Source organism: Erythrolamprus reginae, chromosome 3 (genome assembly GCF_031021105.1).
Source record: "Erythrolamprus reginae isolate rEryReg1 chromosome 3, rEryReg1.hap1, whole genome shotgun sequence".
Lineage (NCBI taxonomy): Eukaryota > Metazoa > Chordata > Lepidosauria > Squamata > Dipsadidae > Erythrolamprus > Erythrolamprus reginae.
Window position 1 is genome coordinate 204,197,067 of NC_091952.1, and position 21,594 is coordinate 204,218,660.

Below are 21,594 nucleotides of genomic sequence, written 5' to 3' on the forward strand. Positions count from 1 at the left end.
ATATATTTTCCTCATCAGATGATGGAATTAGAGACCAGTCATTGCAGCATGCTATGCTATGCAGACTGCCTTTGCAGTGTTTATTGCTTTTATATCATTTTCCAAGCAGCAAAATGTAATAAAGAGCTACGGCATTTTTATTGGTGAATTCTCATCGCCAATCCTTAAGAACATCCTGTAGATAAAACCTAGATCAGTGATGGTGAACCTTTTTTTCCTCAGGTGCCTAAAGAGCATGCATGCATGTTATTGCACATGCAGGAGTACCCACACCCATAATTCAATGTCTGGGGAGGGTGAAAACAGCTTCCTGCCCCCCCGGAGGCCCTCTGGAGGCCGGAAACAGCCTGTTTCCCAACTTCTGGTGGGACCAGTAGGCTCATGTTTCTCCTTCCCCAGGCTCCAAAGGCTCCCTTGGAGCCAAGGGTGGTTAAAAATGCCCTGTCCCAGAGCCTCTGTGAGAGCTGAAAATCAACTGGCCTGCACACACATTCACAATGGAGCTAACCTAGCGCAACGGCTTGTGTGCCAGCAGATATGGCTCCACGTGCCATATGTGGCATCCGTGCCATAGGTTCGCCATCACTGACCTAGATAAAATCATGGACAAGCCAGGGATATTGTCCTATATCATCCTGGTGATGTGAGCTGGGTGAAATCATGTAGGTATGCGAGGCCTGCTTGAAGTAGGCAGTTTGCCGTGCACAACCTCTACATGACCTCTATCTCTACAATCAGAAGAAAAAAGTTATATCCATATATTAGTTAGAAAAACTGCCCCATCAATGACAATTAATAAAAATTATATGTTAAACTCTGTATAAACTCAGGAAATTTGGTTTTGGGATGAATTTGTATAAAATGATGTTTGCTCATTTGCAGGGGTAAATTATGTGTTTATGAACATATACATTTATCTGGATTTTTTATTTGTGGGAAATTTTTTCAAGACACAAAAATGCATTGAAGAATCAGTTTTTATTGTTATTTTTATTGTTCTTTTTTTCAGAAGTCCTGGTAACCTCACTTTTAATTGGTTCAATTAAGTATTTCATACCTGATAGATGTGCTAAGAAACAATTTCCATTGGAAGTGGGGGCGGGGGACTGTTATACTGGATATTATATACTTTTTCCAGCATATAAATATTCATTATTAGTAAAGTAGCCCCAATCATCATTTCTTATGAGAATGGCTGTTGCCAGAATGGGACTAAATATTTATCCTTTTTCAGTAATTAATGGAGATTGATGGGTTCTGAACAAAAGAACCATATATCTACAAAAATTATAATACTGGCTACAGTTAGCAAATGTAAATATTACTATTTTTCAACCAAAAGCAGTTGTAGCGTATAACTGCATGCATACAATTCACCAGATACTATCACATGCCATTCCATGCTCTAGTACAATGTTTGTTGACCTTAGCAACCTTAAAGCTGACAAACACTATTTCACCTGTTTGATGCTGGGTATGTGGCAATATCAGAGAGGTCAGGATGCTGATTATGACATATAATTCAAGCCCCATCATTTTTATATGAGTCATGCATGCAATTCCAGAGGAATGGACATAATTTTGATTTTTCTGTCCTTCTCTAAATTGATATATGGAGAGATTGCAGAAAACACTTAATTGCATTGACTTTACTCCTGTAAAATCCACATAGGCCAGGGGTATCAAACTTGCATCATCACATTATCGCCATTGGGCCTTGGATCTTCAGGCCTGCCACATTTGCTGCTGTGACAAACTGGGATACGGGATTGGATGGAGCTGGGGAAGATATGTAGTCAAAATAACATTCCTTTCTCAGAGCGTCAAGGTCACTCTGGAGGGGTGTGACTGAAAGTTACTTCTGGTTGGGTCAGTGCATTGATTGGACAATGCAATGGACATATGGGTGCTGGGGCAGGGACTTGAATTTTCTTTTGGGTAGGGAAAACTCAGAAGCTTTCAGATTCAGGTTTTCTCAGATGTGCCAATATGACATCTCTAATAAAATGGAACTTTGAGAAAATTCAAGCCTTGAAGTTGGGGGTGTTACTTGTAACATTTAACAGTATACTGTAATCTTTCTCCTCTTCACTAAGTTAGGGTGAGCCTAGGCAGTGTTTGATGCATCCGGCTTGCAGGGCATGAGTTTGACATCCCCCAACATAGGCCTTTGCTAATGATATCTTTCATATATATATAGTGGTACCTCTACAAACGCCTCTACTTATGAACATTTCTAGATAAGAACCAGGGTTTTTTTTGTCTTTCAATATTTTTTTACTCTTCTCATTTTCCACTTACAAACCAGAGACTCGAAAACTGTAACTGGAAAAGGCAGGGAGAAACCTCTGTGGGGAATCTGCTGGGAGGAAACAGGGCTGAAAAAGGCAGGGAGAAGCCTCTGTTGGGCCTCTCTAAGAACCTCCTGGGAGGAAACAGTGCCTCCACCTTCCCTGTGGTTTCCCCAATCTCACACATTATTTGCTTTTACATTGATTCCTATGGGAAAAATTACTTCTTCTTACAAACTTTTCTACTTAAGAACCTGGACACCGAACAAATTAAGTTCATAAGTAGAGGTACCACTGTATATTGGTTTGTGTGTGCGTGTGTGTGGTGGGGATGGGGGGGGGGGGGTGAGCAGCTTAAGTCATAAATACCAGTGACACTCCAAAGTAACACTGCAGATGACTTATACTTTTCTGAATAATTCTTCCCTCCCATCTATGCTTTCAAACAGGCAATATATTTAGAAGTAGCTCTTTGTTAGTCACAAAATATTTTAATGCAGAACATCAGTTACCAAAAAACATTCCAGTTGTATTTTAAACAATTAATAAATAAACCTCTTTATTACAATTACTTTTTAAAAAAAACTACAATATATGCAAAATGGATGAGATTAAACATTTATGTATATAAAATTGGCACAGTAATGCTTCATTTGTTTGAATAAGTGCACTGAAAACAGATCAGCTTCCACCTTTTCTGATCCTTACACATTTTATCAGTTATATGATGAGCAGTTATAGTTTGTGAGATCTTTTGCATGGGAAGGACAATGAATTGATGCATATATTTAGCATTATTTGGGATGTAAAATAATTATGGTTGCAAGATTATTAATGAGGAATACTTTTGGTGGAGAGAAGACATGTAATAATTAATGTTTTATAGATTGGAAAGGGACAAATGCTCTGATAGGGTTTTTTCCCACTGAATTTTCAGAGAATTTATAGTGAAAATACTAATCAGAATTGACAACAGCCAATTTAAGTGTCAGAAGGACAATCTAATAGTTTCATCCTTCTATAGGCAAATTAAGATAAATTTTCGCTTTCCATTTCATGACTGAGATTAAAATCAATATATCTTTCAAAATTCATCCAGATTATCCTTCAATACATCAATAAGAATATTTATGAATTGAATATAATTTATGATGTCCCCTCAGATTAGAACATTGCTATCATTTCACAGCATGGGTCTGATGAAACAACGAGGGAAAGCAATGTGTCACAAGCAACTGTTGGAAAAATTAATATGTTTTTCTTTTGAAAATTGGTGTTTTATGTGGATTAGAATGAGGTGGTTTTTCTCAAGTTAGATAGAAGATTTGAGAAAAAATATTTAAAGTACTCAAGGTAAATTACCAAGTTGATTTGATGAAGAATTTAAGGCTAGTGTAGGCATGGAGATAGAAGAAAATGATAACTCTAAAGAATGTGCTTATTACACAAAAAGACATAATATTTTTTTCAGTAATAGATAAATTTTAGATTTCAAAAAACCTACTAAGATTTCTAAAGTAGGGATCTTTAAATGAAATACTATTATAAAAAGAATAATGGATTATAAAAAGAATTTAATATAATTTTAGAACATAGTTAAAATGTGGGCATAGATTTAAGAATGGTATGGGATGCAAATAAAGTTTTTATCAGAGTATAGCATACAATATAATAATGAACTTAAAATCAAGGAAACTATAGGCTATGTTGATGAGATAAAACAAGAAGAACAATTAAATTTCTGAGGAAGATAAATATTTCTCATCAAATTAAAATTTTACCACAGCTGTTGGTGTTTAACAATAAAAGAAATGGATATAAAATGAATTATGCAAAGCAAAAAAAAGAATTTGCAAATAAACCAGGGAAACATTTAGCATATAAATGAAGAAATGAAAACGAAAACAATGTGGAAATTTTAAAAGGGAGACACTTTAGTAATGGACACTTTAGTATGGTAACATCGGGAAAAAAATCATCACTGTTATTCTATTTTGTATAAAGGACATAGGATTCTCAAGGAGAAATTAGAACTGAACTACTTTTTAAAATTTTGGAAGATATGAATTTTGGATAGAATTTCATAAAATGGATAACCATTTTCTTATTTCTTTTGTCTGCTCTTTTTATTTTAAACATTAATTTTTGTTAGTTATGTATATATGCTATCATCTCACATTTCATCTGATTAAATAGCTAATTCATTGATATTGCCCAACATTTGAAGTTATCTCAAGTGACAAACTCACAACAGATCTGTCTCTTTTATAGATGGAAAACTATCTCTGCATATACTGGAAGGCTGGTCTCTGCTTTCAGTGCTTCTTGCTAGTCATACAGATGACAGCACCTCATTGGTAGGATCTCTTCCTTTCTTATCATCACCCCTTTCAAGATCAATGAAGTGGACCATTCCAGGTTTCTGGAGTAGATCATCTGTTTCCCTCTGGCTCTTGGGATCTTCTACTTCAATGTATTTTCCCTTGGACGTGTGCTTAAGATCATCATCAGGGCAATAGACATATTGATAAAGAGCACCTGCCAGGATACCTCCTATAATTGGTCCCAGCCAATATACCTGTACATAATCAGAAGGAGAGCAAATTTGATACAGTGGAATTAAGAACTGACTAATAAATGAAAGGGAAGATAGCAAAATCCCTTTGACAAATGGCTGGCAATAACATGATTGGTTACCCTCTCCCATACTTCTACAAGGAAATATAAACGCCAGCAATTATTTAACTTATATGCAGACCATAACAGAGAAAGAAGGGGCTACATAAATCACAAGTTGGAATTACGATTGCCGAGAGAAATATCAACAACTTCAGATATGCAGATGATACCACTCTAATGGCAGAAAGTAAAGATGAACTAAAGAGCCTCTTGATGCAGGTGAAATAGAAAATGAAAAATCAACATTAAGAAAACTAAGATCATATCATCTGTCCCTCTCAAATAAATGAGGATGGAAGTAGTGACAGATTTTATTTTCCTGGGTTCCATGATCACCACAGATGGGGACTACAGCCAAGAAATTAAAAGACACTTGCTCCTGGAGAGGAAAGCTATGGCAAACTTAGACAGCATACCAAAAAGCAGAGATATCACCCTACCAACAAAAGTGCATACAGTCAAGGCTATGATTTTCCCAGTTGCGATGTATGGCTGTGAAATCTGGATCATAAGAAAGACTGAGTGCCAAAGAATTGAGGCCTTTGAACTATGGTACTGGAGAAGATTCCTGCAAGTCTTTTATTTATTTATGTATTTATTAGATTTGTATGCCGCCCCTCTCTGTAGACTCGGGGCGGCTCACAACAACAATAGAACAATTCATAACAAATCTAATAATTTAAAAACATTTTTAAAAACCCATTATTAATTAGACATATATACAAACATACCATACATAAATTGGATAGGCCTGGGGGAGATATCTCAATTGATCGGCAACCAATGCAGACTGCGGAGTGTTGGTGTGACATGGGCATACCTGGGGAAGCCCATGATTGCTCTCACGGCTGCATTCTGCACGATCTGAAGTTTCCGAACACTTTTCAAAGGTAGCCCCACGTAGAGAGCATTACAGTACTCGAATTTAGAGGTGTTGAGGGCATGAGTGACTGTGAGCAGTGAGTCCCGGTCCAGATAGGGCCGCAACTGGTGCACCAGGCGAACCTGGGCAAATGCCCCCCTCGCCACAGCTGAAAGATGGTTCTCTAATGTGAGCTGTGGATCGAGGAGGATGCCAAAGTTGCAGACCCTCTCTGAGGGGGTCAATAATTCCCCCCCCAGGGTTATGGACAGACAGATGGGATTGTCCTTGGGACTGCAAGGCAATCAAACCAGTCAGTCCTAGAGGAAATTAACCCTGGCTGCTCTTTAGGCCAAATCCTAAATATGAAACTAAAATATTTTGGCCACCAAATGAGAAGGAAGGACTCACTGGAGAAGAGCCTAATGCTGGAAAATATTGAAGGCAAAAAGGTATGACAGGGAATGTGGTGGCTGGCTGGAGTCATGAAGCAATTGGTATGAGCTTAAATAGACTCCAGGGGATGATAGAGGACAGGAAGGCCTGGAGGAATATTGTCCATGGGATGGTGATGGGTTGGACATAACTTTGCAACTAACAACAATAACCACCACAGGCATCACCTCCCCGAAATAATCTTGATTTACCAATCTTAAAAATAATGAAATATATCTACAAAACAAAAAGAAAAAACTATTGTGTTTTTTTAAAGAAAGGCCACTTTATAATTTATTACCTTTTTATAAATTAATCAAACAACATAACAGTTACAGATATTAATGCTCTGGAAAAATAAGAAATACTAAAGTATAAATACCTACCCAGTGATCTTTCCAGTTACTCATGATAACTGCAGGCCCAAATGACCGAGCAGGGTTCATGCTGGCCCCTGTGTAACTGATCTACAGTAGATATACACATACAAGAGTATGATTAACCATAAACAAACATGTTTTTACAATTCTTACAAAGCCATCTTTTTCCAGTGGTCCTGAAAAGACGGATGCCAATTCTAGGACTCTTATACATTCCCCTACTTGGGGGCATATTTGTGAATGAAAAAAGTTCCCAGAGGTGATTTTCACCTACTTGGAAAAGAAACTTGCTGATCTGTTGCTAGGCTCTTTCTATGGGAGCAGGTTTCACTTCCTTCCTACCATGAGGGTGAGTTTTTTCCATAATACCCTTGAAATCTGAACTCATGACTGACAATTCTTGACAATTCTTGTACACTGGGAGCATATGCATATGCACACTTGGCCAATAAAGAATTCCATTCCATTCCATTCCATTCCATTCTATTCCATTCCATTCCATTCTATAATATAATGCCCTTTGAGCCCTTTTCCATTTGATTGGCAACATATAGTATTTTTAAATTTGTTCTTCATTTTATAAGTGTGGATTTTGATGATAGAGTATCTTTGACACAATGAACACTTTTGTAGGGGCTTAGAAAGAGACAGATCATTTCCAAGAACTGTGCTTTCCCTTCAATTTTGGAAAGGAACATCTACTTTCCTTCCTTCCTTCCTTCCTTCCTTCCTTCCCTCCCTCCCTCCCTCCCTCCTTCCTTCCTTCCTACTTTCCTTCCTTCCCATTGATTCATTCAGTTTCTTTAGCTGCCCATTTCAGTTAATGACTTTAAGCAGTGTACAATTTAAAAAATGCTACATTTTAAAACAATAAAAAACAATACAATATGGCTATTGGAACATTAAATGATAACAGGTAGATTCATACATTGCACTGTTAAAAATGAGCATGTTATTGTTCTATGCATTAAACAGTTTGATGGAACAGCACCTGGGCATCAGATACAAATACTAAAAATAAATACTATAAATAAATAAATTTAAAAATATATGCACACCCACAGACATACACACACACATATATACAAATACATCCTTATATAGCATAGGGGATACTAGTTACTTGAGGGACTTCCTGTTCCCCACACTATTTATTTATTTATTTTATTTATTGATTTTGTCCATTGCACAATGAGAGTTATATTGGGTATACATATAGTAAATACATAATGAAGGTTATAGAGGATATACTCATTGTAAAATATATCTAAGAAAGAATAGAAGAGAAGAAATTTCTTCAATCTGAGAGGGTTAGGGTTAGGGTTCATTTCTTCAATCTGAGAGGGTTAGTCCTTCAAATAAACAACTTCATCTGTTGGGTTCTCAGAAATACAATGTCTTTTATCTGCAATGCCTGCTCTCTGGAATGAGGTTTCCCCCAAAATCTGGATTGCCTCCATTGCCTGTTGTTGTTCAGAAAAAGTGCTGTAGACCTTGTTAAATTCTATATGGTCTGTTGTCCTTGCCATCTCTGCCCTTTGCTTGATACCATTGTAATTACAGAGAGCTGCCCAGAGTCATTGGTAGTTTTTTTTTTTAAAAAAAATAATTTTTATTAAATTTACAAAAGTATATACAAAGGAAGGAAGAGTAGCTACATCTTGTTTTACATCATTATATCGACATATAATCACATGCTCTTATTGTATTTGTAACATATAATTGGTCTGTTTAAATACACTTTATCAGTTCAATATACATATCAATACCAAACAGATTACCCAGTTATAAATTAAATTTTTAGAGTGTTTTATCTCCGTAATTTGTTATCCTTTAGCTCTACTGACTCTTCCTTCCCCCGCCCTCCCTCCCGAGTGAACTGTTGCCGCTCAATCATCAATCTAAGATTTTTAGAACTGTTGCTAACAGTTCTAAAAATCTTAGATTGATGATTGAGCGGCATATGGTTGCCGCGGTTTTTCCAATAACTGTTTAGTCTACACTTGAGTTAAGATCCGATTGAATTGAGAAAGATGTTGATAACAATCCGATAAAAAAATTTCAGAGTTTTATATTTTGTCAGTGTCATTGGCAGTTGTTGTTATTATTATTATTATTATTATTAATAATAAATATTTATTTTATTATTTTATTTTATTTTATTTTATTTTATTTTATTTTATTTTATTTTATTTTATTTTATTTTATTTTATTTTATTTTATTTTATTTTATTTTATTTTATTTTATTTTATTTTATTTTATTTTATATTTTATTTTATTATTTTATTTTATTTTATTTTATTTTATTTTATTATTTTATTTTATTTTATTTTATTTTATTTTATTTTATTTTATTTTATTTTATTTTATTTTATTTTATTTTATTTTATTTTATTTTATTTTATTTTATTTTATTTTATTTTATTTTATTTTATTTTATTATTTTATTTTATTTTATTTTATTTTATTTTATTTTATTTTATTTTATTTTATTTTATTTTATTTTATTTTATTTTATTTGTATGCCGCCCCTCTCCGCAGATTAGGTGTTTGTTAAACAATGAAGTGAACCAGCATTATTTCAAGTCATATACAAAGTAAGCTAAAAAATTTAATATAAAATAAAATCAATTATATATTTATACACACATACACATTTTGTGTATATTTATACACACATCCAAAGAATAAGGGAAACAAAAGAATGTTATTAATATTATATATTTGACTCAAATTATTCCAAATATACTTGCTTGCATATCAATATTTTAAATATAATTAACTGAATGTTACAACCTCTGACCATGCAATGGGCTTCAGAATAATAAGCTAATAGGCTACTTAAAACATTGCTTTTCTACATAATTAATAAGTACTGGGTAAAAAAAAAGCTAATTGAAAGAAGCAGCTTACAGCAAAGAGATGTCCTATTGCAACCGATAGTCCAATTGCCAAAGCCACAGAACCAGTGACATCATTTCGCTTAGAATCACAGCTGGCAAAAATAGTAAAAACCAGCTGGAAAGTAATTATCAGCTCCACCAAGAGCCCATGTCCACTGGAAAGTTCTGCATGTATCTAGAAGAGGAAAGACACAGAGAGCCAGGCAGCATAAATAAAGTGTGAAATTGTAATTACCAACCTGCTAATTAAAACACTTTCAAAGTAAATAAGTGTTTTTGAAAGAAATAAAATAGAATAAGGCAAGGAAATAATGAACAGCCTCTTGGGTAATCTGAGCTTCCTTGACAGGTGGCTCTGAAAGGCTCTGGTTAATGGCTCATTAGCCATTGGATTGTTGGGATACAGAGATGGGTATTTTCTGTCCTCATATGAAACAGCACTGCTTAAGAAGCCTAAACATAAGATGGTTTGCTTGTCTGATTGTAATGTCTCCCAAAGGTGCTTTTTCAAGAGGCAACTAGACTTCTTTGGTTTTCTTTGAAGATGTTTTGCTTCTCATCCAAGAAGCTTCTTCACCTCTGAATTGAAGAAGCTTCTTAGATGAGGAGCTAAATGTCTTCAAAACCCCCCCAGAAAGTCCAGTTGCCTCCTGAAAAAGTACATTTGTGACAACCATGGCCTGAATGACTGAGAATCTCCATCGATACTTATACATCAGTAAATGAAGCCAATGTGATGTATTCTCTCAAACCATGATGAACATAGGTTTGTGTGATGTGTACACACACCAACAGCTTTACACTCAAGCTAACATCAACTGTGGCCCTTAGTTATATGTGTATGTATACAAAATAGCTTCCTTCCAAACTCTTGGGGTTTGATGGGAATTTCACACAAGATTCTGAAGAGTACAACTATTTTTCTTTTTTCTTTTCCTTCAGCAGATCCATGATTTAGTTTTCTGTTATGAATTCATTAATTAGCTGTTGCTCAATTAATTTCAGTTTCAAATAAAAATTGACAGCATGTAAGTGCAGTTTCATATCATGCAGTGAGGTTAATTGAGAGAAAAGAACAAAGCTAGAACCAAAAGCAAAGTCAATTTTTTAAAAAGTTACCTAAAATATACATTTATTTTGCTTTAATATATTTATACTTTTCTCTTAAAATATATATAGTTATACCTTATATCAATTCTTCTTTTAGTTAGAAATATCTACTAAGGAACAATTCTTTATAGATTTTTTTTTAAAAAAAATTGCAATAAGCTACATTATTGTATTAGAATAAAAATAGTTCCTTGCTTTAAGTTAAACTGTATACACCCCACACAGTTTATTAGGACCTGATACATGCATATAACTGTTGTGAAATATTTAGCATTAGTTTACAGTAAAGAATGGATTTATGGGCCACAGGGCACCCTGCCTATCAAAGTTTCTTATTAACATTTTTCTTAAAGGCATTCTAAATCCATTCAAAGAAATACATTCCATGTGGGCCTGGAGTTTTATCGAAAGGTCACTTTGAATTAAAAAGTAATCACATGAATGAGCCACTTGGGAAACCACTATTCAAATTAAAGTTTCTCAAAATACTTTCATTAGGTTTATATAATTCTAAATACCTTATATTCATTTCAGCCTTCGGCATCCACATCATCATCATCATTTATAATAATAAAAAGATGCTGAAGTTATCCACATCTTGTTCAAAAAAACCCATGCTAAAATATGAATTAGACTTGTAATGTGTATTTGTATATTAATGTGAAAGCCAGTATAAATGGAACCCGAATGTGAGCCCATACTGGAAAACCATTTGCTTTGTAAACTTATAAAAGCAGCAGGGGTACCTATTTAATTCTGAATTTATTAACTGGGCATTGTCCCCAAATACAGAGATCAATTAAAACCATTTTCTGGGATCCCCAATCTAATATCTGTAGGTGTGGTTTTCTCCCACAACCATGACCCACAACAAAGTACCTACTGTACAATGTAGGTACTTTGATATGTAGGTAGGTACTATAAAGTGTAGGTACAAAGTAGGCACTTCGATATGAAAAGAAAATGTCTGGTGAAGATATTGGACTAATCCTGGGGAGGAGAACCTAATTTCAAGTCCACCTTTAGCTGTGCAAATCGACTGCCTGACTTTGGATCAGCCACACTATTTCAAGTTCTTCAGCCATTTTCAAGAAAAAATGGCTTTTCCCCATTCAGCAAATCCTGGAATCTGTTTACCAGGCTTGGATTCTGTCTTATTAAAATGAGTACCAATTCTCCATTCTTTTGACCTACCTGGGTAACTCCCAATCCCCCAACTACTCTTGATGGAGTGACCAGATAGAGTATTCCTGCCCCTGCAATGGCACCCAGGCATTGGGCTACAATATAGAAGAATGACTTGGCAAGGCTGATCTTCCGAGTGCAAACCATTGCAATGGTCACTGCAGGGTTAATATGGCCACCGCTGATATGTCCAATGCACTGGGCCATTGTCGCAATGCTGAGTCCAAAGCACAGAGAAATAAGGACCATGTCCACAGGCAGGGGTTTTTCAATCCCACCCCAGTTGATGGTAGAGCCAAGGCTGAGGAAGACAAAAATGAGCATGGCCAAGAATTCTGCTGACACAGCCTTCCAGAAGGACTTGGTCCAGATGCCTTTGCATGCCGCCATGACAGCCTCACAATTACACCATCGGCCACACTTTCTGAAAAGGAAAACAACACAACGTAAGGACGTGATCCTGCCATTTAAGAAACGCTTTAAAAATGAACTTGTCATCATTCGCAAGGAGCTAATAATGGGAGCAACTTGTAATAATCTATCACAGAGTTGTAATTAGCCAATAACAGTCTCACATCTGTATGGAATGAACAATGCGGGGTGGGAGGGAAGAGATCCCATCTGGTCATCTACTTTCTACACTGTCATGCTTTTTTTTTATATTCTCCACCTCTAGTTCCCATATGTTATTGCCATAGAAATAACAAGTGATGGACTTTTGTAAATCATCTTAGAACCTAGAGCAGTGATGGCTAACATTTTTGTTATCATGTGCCGAAAGCATGCACGCAATAGCGTGCACATGAGCCAGCACTGATAATGCAATGCAGGGCCTCCTGTGCATGTGTGAAGGATTCTCCCATGCTCACTCTGCCTCCATGCATGCATGTGCAACCCCCTGCCCTGTTTTTGTGCCTAATAGACGTCCCTGCAGCCTCTTGAGACCAAAAAAAGACACCCCACACTCTTTTTTGGGTCTAGTAGGTCTCCCTGCAGCCTCCTGGGACAAAAAAGGGGGCAAGGAGGGGGTGCCACAATCCCCATGCACTCCCTGCCCCCACACAGGTTTGTGTGACCCCCGCACCCTCATCATGCATGCGTGCGCATCTTTCACATGTGCCCTGCCTACGTGCATCCCAAAAAACAGCTGGCCAGTGGGAAGTGTGTGCACATGCATGGTGGAGCTGAGCTGGGCAATGGCTCACACGCCTGCAGAGAGGGATCTGTGTGCCAGCTGTGGCACTTGTGCCATAGGTTTGCCATCACAGACTTAGAGTAAGCAAGCAGAGAGATGAAAATGATAAAATTAATTTTCTTCTTCTGTACCCAAAAGTGTATTCAGGAATAGTATATTGCGCGCACACACACACACACACTACAGCATGACTACAAATTGCTTTTATATTTGGGAAGAGGGACTCTGACTTGGAGCAGTACTCAGACTTATTATCTAAATCAGGAAAACTAGTGATACTTGCCATGTATAAACAAGATTGAAACTCAATGCTATCCTAGATCTCAAGTGCTCCAGTAAATTGTCTCTTTAGAGCTATCCAAGGTGCTGCAAGTTCATCCTAGATACTTCAAGTCTTCCCTGTGGCTTAAAGTGTTATCTCCCTGAGTCAGCAAACAATGAAGCCAGCATGAAATGTGTACTGTCTTTTGCCTCTGTTGCCAATTACTGACAACCCACTGGATTTCCCCCCAATATAATGGGTGACACATCCTATTCCCTTTTTTTTCTGATTTTGAGCCTGCCTTGGGATGATGTTAGAACAATGGAAAGAAATGTCATTTTAGCAGTGATAAAATATTTCAGCCTGTCTCAAGTATGGACTGAGGTGAGATGAAGGCAACATCCTGAAGATACAACAGGAAAAAAACCCATTGCCATGATTTATTGCATGGTTAAATGCAAATACTGTATCTGAGTAACGTGAGCATTAATCTATATGGCTGCCTGCTCATTAAGACATCTGGACAATGCATGTCTTTTGGCTTTTGTTCTTTTCTGACCTAGCTTCTATCTATGGGTCCTACATTTCTGCTTTAATTTTGAGTTAGTTTTCCATTCGATCTCTTCTTCCACCTACTGCTTACTACTACTGGCATTGTTACATCCATTGCTTCTATCAGAATCCTATTTTGCCTCTCAGTCCTCTCAAAGACCAGCTAGGCTAATCATGCAAATTATATCCTTTGGATTTTATTTTTACCCTCTGTTGTCTTCTATCTGTGGTCACATTTCCTCAAAACTAAACACCATTACTTTTATTTCAATACTCTCTAACTTCAAGTTATGTGCTCAATGTATGTCCATAATTTTAGCAAGGACAGCATATCCAGAAAGCAGAAATTAAGGGAGGTTATTCTACATAATGCTTTCCTGGAATAAAACCAAAACTTTGCTCATATAAAGTTTTTCCTGTCCAGTTATGTCAAAAACCAAGAGGTGGAGCTCCATTTCTTAGCTGAGGGAGTCAGTGTTGTCAAAAGACATTTCTGTGGTCATGTGGCCATTATGACTATACACTGAGGCACATGGAATGCAGTCATTGTCCCTTCAAAATGATACCTATTTATCTACTTACATTTTCATACTTTTGATCTGCTGATTGAGCAAGAGCTGATATATATGTAATTTTAAATATTAGTATACTACAAGTCAATAAAGTTTTCAAAAGTTTACAGGGTGCATGATTCATACACTTTAAGAGCTTCCAATAACTAGTGTGGTAGTCAGAAACATCACACAAGGTTTCCAAATTTCTCTTTCTGCACCATTCCTCAAAAACATTAACATCGCAAAAATTAGCAAGTGATAATTTATCTGGACTGGAATTGAAGTAAAGAAAAAAATTGTATCTGCTAAAAGTTGTCTTTAGGTTATTGTCAATTATTGTCAACGATACGGAATGCAGATCATGACACTATATTGACCAAACATCCTGCTCCTCTGTTCTTTTTAAGTTTAAAGGTTACTTACTCTACTCTCTGTGTATCTAGGCCAAATGTTACTTATTCAGCTTTTCTATTGTTCTAGCTGAGAGCAAAAGGTTCAACTAGCAATGATACGCTTACCTGCTTGTTTGACATAATCTGTTACTAGTTAGCTATATTTGGGGTAAGTCAACCGTTGTAATTGTGTACACAAGAAGTTTCTATAAAAATAAACAAAAGTCCCAAGCAAGAGAGATCTCTGAACATACCCAGAGAGAGACAGATCTCTGAACATACCCATAGAGAGAAATCTCTGAACAGGATAATTGCTACATCTTTAGCTATTGCAGAATTAAATCAAGGGCAGATTGAACTTCTACATGCAATTCTAGACAATAGAGTTGCTATAGATTTTGTATTGTTAATACATCACTTGGATTTTGAATCTGTAAAAATATGTGTTGTTTTAATATTTCTCATAAATATCAAATTACAAAACATCAAATAGATACCTTGAAAGAATTGGCTTCTCAGATTCAAGAGGATATATTATCTGCTTGGTGGGATGGTTTATGGTCTTGGCTTCCAACTGGATGGTTCAGAGTGATTATTCAGTATGCTCTTGGTATTCTCATTATACTTATTTACTTTTATGCAATGTCTGCCTTCTATTATTTCTTATTGTATCCCTAAGCAACAGAACTACACTTTACATAAACCTCAGACTCATGTATTATACAAACAACTAGAACAATATGAGAAATTTAATAATCAGAGTATGAGGATACTACTTTAAATAAAACAGAAAAAAGTGAGATGTAGTTTATTGTCAATTATTGCCAATGATACGGAATGCCTATTTTGAAATTATATTGACCAAATATTTTGTTCCTCTGTTCTACTTAAGTTTAAAGGTTACTTGCTCTACTCTCTGTGTATCTAGGATAAAGGTTACTTATTCAGCTCTTCTATTCTAGCTAAGAGCAAAAGGTTAAACTTGCAATCATGAGCTCACCTGTTTGTTTGACATGATCGATCTTTATGCTATATATTAACCTGTCACTAGTTAGCTATCTTTGGGGTAAGACAATCATTGTAATTGTGTGCACAAAAAGTTTCTATAAAAATAAATGCAAGTCCTGAGGAAGACAGATCTCTGAACATATCCAGAGAGAACAGCATACACAGAGAGGGAGGGGGGAATGCTCTGAATATACCCAGGGAGAACAGATCTCTGAACAACAGAGGCTTCGTACCCAGAGAGAAAGTTTTCGTAGCTCGGAACTGCTTTGTTCAGAAAACATGTCTCCATATGATTCCTACAGTTGTCATTTTTTGTAACAGTGAAGAATTGGTATTCCCAAATCACACCGGATGTTTGTGAATTCCAAAAATACTTTTGCAGAAACATGCTTGGAATAAATGAGAAACTACAGCCATCAACTGATGTCACTGGTAATTGTGTAATCTACTATATTAGATAGAGTTAAAATTTAAAGATAGCAAAAGAGGTTTTCTTTTTTGTGTATCTCTTGTTATCAGTCTCCAAAGCTGTGTTCCCAATTATGCAAATTTTGTACAGATATATTCATTATCCAGCATACCAGCACATCTAAAGTGCTATTATCTAGGTCCTCAGCAGTCAGGATTCAGGCCTGGCTACAGCACGGAAACTGCTTTGGTCACGCTGATGGATGATCTCTGGTGGGCCCAGGACAGGGGTTTATCCTTTGTCCTGGTGCTTCTTGACCTCTCAGCAGCTTTCGATACCATCGACCATGGTATCCTTCTGCACTGGCTGGAGGGGTTGGGAGTGGGAGGCACTGTTCTTCAGTGGTTCTCCTCCTACCTCTCCGGTTGGTCGCAGTCGGTGGGGGGTCAGAGGTCAACCTCTAGGTTACTCCCTTGTGGGGTGCCTCAGGGGTCGGTCCTCTCCCCCCTACTATTTAATATCTACATGAAACCGCTGGGTGAGATCATCCAAGGGCATGGGGTGAGGTATCATCAATATGCAGATGATACCCAGCTTTACATCTCCACCCCTTATCCAGTCAGCGAAGCAGTGGAAGTGATGTGCTGGTGCCTGGAGGCTGTTGGGGTCTGGATGGGTGTCAACAGACTCAAGCTCCACCCGGATAAGACAGAGTGGCTGTGGGTTTTGCCTCCCAAGGTCAATTCCATCTGTCCATCCATTACCCTGGGGGAGGGGAATCACTAACCCCCCCAGAGAGGGTTCGCAACTTGGGTGTCCTCCTTGATCCACAGCTCACATTAGAGAAACATCTTTCAGCTGTGGCAAGGGGGGCGTTTGCCCAGGTTCACCTGGTGCACCAGTTGCGGCCCTATTTGGACCGGGAGTCACTGCTCACAGTCACTCATGCCCTCATCACCTCGAGACTCGACTACTGTAATGCTCTCTACATGGGGCTACCTCTGAAAAGTGTTCGGAAACTTCAGATCGTGCAGAATGCAGCTGCGAGAGCTATCATGGGCTTTCCTAAATATGCCCATGTCACACCAACACTCCGCAGTCTGCATTGGTTGCCGATCAGTTTCCGGTCACAATTCAAAGTGTTGGTTATGACCTATAAAGCCCTTCATGGCACTGGACCAGAATATCTCCGAGACCGCCTTCTGCCGCACGAATCCCAGCGACCAGTTAGGTCCCACAGAGTTGGCCTTCTCCGGGTCCCGTCAACTAAACAATGTCGTTTGGCGGGACCCAGGGGAAGAACCTTCTCTGTGGCGGCCCCGACCCTTTGGAACCAGCTCCCCCCAGATATCAGAGTTGCCCCCACCCTCCTTGCCTTTCGTAAAGTTCGTAAGACCCATCTCTGTCGTCAGGCATGGGGGAACTGACACATCTCCCCCGGGGCTATACAGTTTATACATGGAATGTTTGTGTGTGTGTTTGCTTTTAATAATGGGGTTCTTAGTGTTTTTTAAATTATTAAATTTGTTTTTTACATTGTTCTTGTTATTGTTGTGAGCCGCCCCGAGTCTACGGAGAGGGGCGCCATACAAATCTAATAAATAATAATAATAAAAAATAATTATGCCATCATTATGAATGATATAACAATAAGATGTGGCAATTACTAAGGATGGTTTTGATTTGGCCGATATGCTCACTTCTTTATTTATTTCGTTAGTTGGTTTTATGGCAGGGATTATCACATTCAAAGGTGAAAACTGCAAACAAAGTGACTTTGACTAAGGGTGATTTGGGTTAGACTTTTCAATAATGTTAGGGAAAGCATGAGGTGTTGTGCTAGGCTGTTGGCAATGTAAAGGCATTTCACAAAATTGCAACTTGAATGAACTATGGCAACCCGAAGATTTATGGGCTCTAGGTCCTCAGATTACATTACATATGTCCAGTACCATGAATACTTAAACAGAATATTTGTTTCTGGCCTGAGTGCAAAGTGCTGCCTTTTAAATTCCCTCTTCAAAGGGATAAATATAAGCCCATTGCTCCGGTTTCTTCCTAGAAAAAACAAACCAAAATACTTTGCAAACAGTTTAGAAAAAAAAACCCTTTGCTGTATTTGGTTGGAAAATGTCAACTCCAAGATTTTTTTTCTTGCTGAAATTATTTTTGTGGTGGTTTAGAGCAGGGGTCCCCAAACTTGGCAACTTTAAGACTTGTGGACTTCAACTCCCAGAATTCTCCAGCCGGTTATGCTGCTGGAGAATTCTGGGAGGTGAAGTCCACCAGTCTTTAAGTTGCCAAGTTTGAAGACCTCTGGTTTAAAGTTCTTAAAGCCACCTCAGAAGAGTAACATTACTCAAAAAGATGGCTTTAAGTAAAACAACTCATTACCTTGTCCATTGCTTGATGCCAATATTGCACGGTTTGAATCAGCCCAAAGAGAACCACCATCCAGATTTTAGGGCTGCCTTCTTCAGGTGTGTTCTTCAGACCAGTTAGGATCCTGCTTGGGTAACCTCCTAGCCTAGATAGATGGTCTCACTCTCAACTGGAGAGGAGGGAAGTACCACACAGGGCATTTTTTTTAACTGTTTCATGAAAGCTTTCAGGAAAACCAAAGTCCACTTGGCTCCTCACTGATCTGCTCACTGTATCAGGTGGGCTTTGAAATGCAATGCAATTAGTGAAGGGCTACCAAAATGTTTACTACCACACTGTGGGCGTAGCTTATGCAGGACTCCCTGTATTTTCTTTCAATATCTTTCAGTGCAAATTAGATGCTCTGTGTGGAGCTCCATTTTTGCTACCCCACTGCATCCCCCCGTGGTCCCGGCAGTAGCCCACCCCTGAATGCAATGCAATGCAATAGATTAGACTAGACTGGAATAGACTGGAATAGAATAGAATGCAATGCAATGCAATAGATTAGACTAGAATAGACTGGACTAGACTGGACTGGACTGGACTGGACTGGACTGGACTGGACTAGACTAGACTAGACTAGACTAGACTAGACTAGACTAGACTAGACTAGACTAGACTAGACTAGACTAGACTAGACTAGAATAGAATAGAATAGAATTCTTTATTGGCCAAGTGTGATTGGACATACAAGGAATTTGTGTTTGGTGCATATGCTCCCAGTGTACATAAAAGAAAAGATACATTTGTCAAGAATCATGAGGTACAACACTTAATGATTGTCATAGGGTACAAATAAGCAATTGACTTCTTTACCTAACAAGAAACTTTGCACCAAGACATTTCCATCCCGCACCGGGTCCACTCCTAGACTCCCTTTTCCCCAAATAGAGCCGCTTTCCCCTGACAAGTTTCTGAGCGACCTACTTTCTAGCCGGAGCCTTTCAGTCAGGATCCTGTGTGTGTGTGTGTGTGTGTGTGTGTGTGTGTGTGTGTGTGTGGTTTGAGGGGAGGGGAGAGGGAGACCCCCCAGACTGTCTTTGCAGGCATGGAAATGAAAGCCTTTTATCCCGGCGCGAAAGGCTCCGAGTTTCGGCAGGTCAGCAGAGACCGAAAAGAAAAACAGCGCCAGTCTACTCTAGAAGGCTGAAAGAAATGAAAAAACACGCTGGAAGCCCAGAGAGCGCGCGGGGCATCCCGAGGAGGGAAGCTGGGGAAGATTTGTAGCGCGCCGCGGATGCAGCTTCTAACGGGGTCCGTGTCCAGAGGCGCTGCGATCTTGTTTACGAGGCAGCGTGAATTGCTGGCAAAGGAGTTTTTTTTTCTAGGATCCTCGCCAAATACATAGGTGAAAAGGACGGGAACGGCCCTTGACATTTAGCCATTACAAATCTCCCAGGTGTAACGTTTCAGACTGTTAATACTCTCCACAAGCGCTCCTCTCTCTCTCCCCCTTCATCTCTGTTTCTCTCTCTCTCTCTCTCTGTCAGTTTCTCTCTCTGTGTGTCTGTTTTTTCTCTCTCTCTGTCTGTCAATCTATTTCTCTCCCTCCCTCTCATTCTCTCTCTCTCTCTCTGTTTCTCTCTGTGTCTCTTTCTTTGTCTGCCAGTTTGTTTCTCTCTCTCTGCCCCTCTCTCCTTCTCCCAACTCTGTTCTCTCTCTCTCTCTCTGTCAGTCTGCTTCTCTCCCCCTCTTTCTCTCTGTTTCTCTCTCTCTCTCCCTCCCTCCCTCTCTCAGTCAGTCTGTCAGTCTGTTTCTCTCCCTCCCTCTCTCCTCTCATTATCTCTCTCTCTCACACACACACGCACGATGCCAACGGGTACTAGAAACGCACACCAGTGTCTTTCTTTCTTTTTCTTTTTAAAAAAGCAACACCTAGTATAGAACCATTAGACGGAACAGCAATGCAAGGTGAATTCTGCAACGGTACTTGGAGTAGGAAACAGTCAAAGAACCCGAGCTAACCAGAAAGTCGGGTGTGTAATTTCCAACAATTTTCCAAGAGGTTAACAACAACAACAACAACAACAACAACAACAACAACAACAACAACAACAACAAAAGCACAGTGGTACAACCTAACTGCGCGGGACAAGGGTTCCGCACCCTTGAAGTCCACAAGTCTCAAAGTTGCCAAGTTTGAAGACCTCTCTGACCTAACGGGAACTTTGCACCAAGACATTCCCACCCCGCACTGGGTCCATTCCTAGACTCCCTTTTCTGTTCTTCGTTGATTTTTGGGGAGAGGGGTTGGTTGGGAGGGAAGCGGGAGAGGGGAGAGGGAAGGGCTCCAAAGGGCGAGGGTCAACGGTCCAGGGTAAGCCAAGGCTGTGTTCCTCAATGGTGTCGTCTTCTTGCCTGAGCTGATTGCTTCTGATGACCAGAGAGCCTGATCCCGGTCTCCCAGGGCTTCTCGCTATAGTCCCTCAAGGAGGAGGGACTCGCGTGGGGCCTCTTCCATCTCTCGGTGGCCAGCCGCCCACTGCAGCTTTGCTCCAAGGGGTCGCTAGAAAGAAAGGTTGGGTCTCCTCCGTGGGAACCTCTCGGGCAAGGGAATTGGGCGAAGGGTCCAGAGGGGACAACCGGAGGGTGAGATGGGGAGAAAGGAAGATAGCCCAGGCCCATCTTTCCAACCGAGGCACCCCAACCGACCCACCCCCTTCTACCGGTCGGTCATTCGGACTCACCCCCCAGCTCTGGGCGCCGCTTCGTCGCTCATGCCTTCTCGCGGGTGGCGCGCCTGGCTTAGAGACCGAGCCGCGAGAGGAGGGGAGGAGTAGCGGAGCCCTGGGCGCTTGGGGCGGGGGGGGGGGGGAATCGGGTTACTTGCGCCTCTCCGGCCCGGTGGGCTTTTCCAAGTGGAGGCTGCGGACCGAGCAGCTGGCCAGGCGTTGGGTTATATTTGACCGTCGAATAACTTTCCCATACCTGATCCACTCGCAAAGGGGTGGA

At 39.1% G+C, this 21,594-nt stretch overlaps 1 protein-coding gene across 1 annotated transcript; it reads right to left on the minus strand.

Annotated features, from left to right (window-relative positions):
- Positions 1-2,762: 2,762 nt before the first annotated feature.
- On the minus strand, positions 2,763-21,363 carry AQP4 (aquaporin 4). Its single transcript, XM_070749148.1, has 5 exons — positions 21,330-21,363; positions 11,856-12,270; positions 9,562-9,726; positions 6,654-6,734; positions 2,763-4,869 (listed from the first exon to the last, which is right to left on the minus strand). Exons 1-5 carry the CDS (start codon positions 21,359-21,361, stop codon positions 4,624-4,626), a joined length of 939 nt encoding a protein of 312 aa, XP_070605249.1. The 5' UTR covers positions 21,362-21,363; the 3' UTR covers positions 2,763-4,623.
- Positions 21,364-21,594: the final 231 nt, after the last annotated feature.

Excerpts from the sequence above, each read along its gene's own strand:
- AQP4 (XM_070749148.1), bottom strand. The coding sequence starts at position 21,361 with ATGAGCGACGAAGCGGCGCCCAGAGCTGGGGG. Across the intron at positions 6,735-9,561 it reads CAATAGGACATCTCTTTGCT|ATCAGTTACACAGGGGCCAG; the intron begins GTAAGCTGCTTC and ends TATCTACTGTAG. Across the intron at positions 4,870-6,653 it reads GTAACTGGAAAGATCACTGG|GTATATTGGCTGGGACCAAT; the intron begins GTAGGTATTTAT and ends GATTATGTACAG.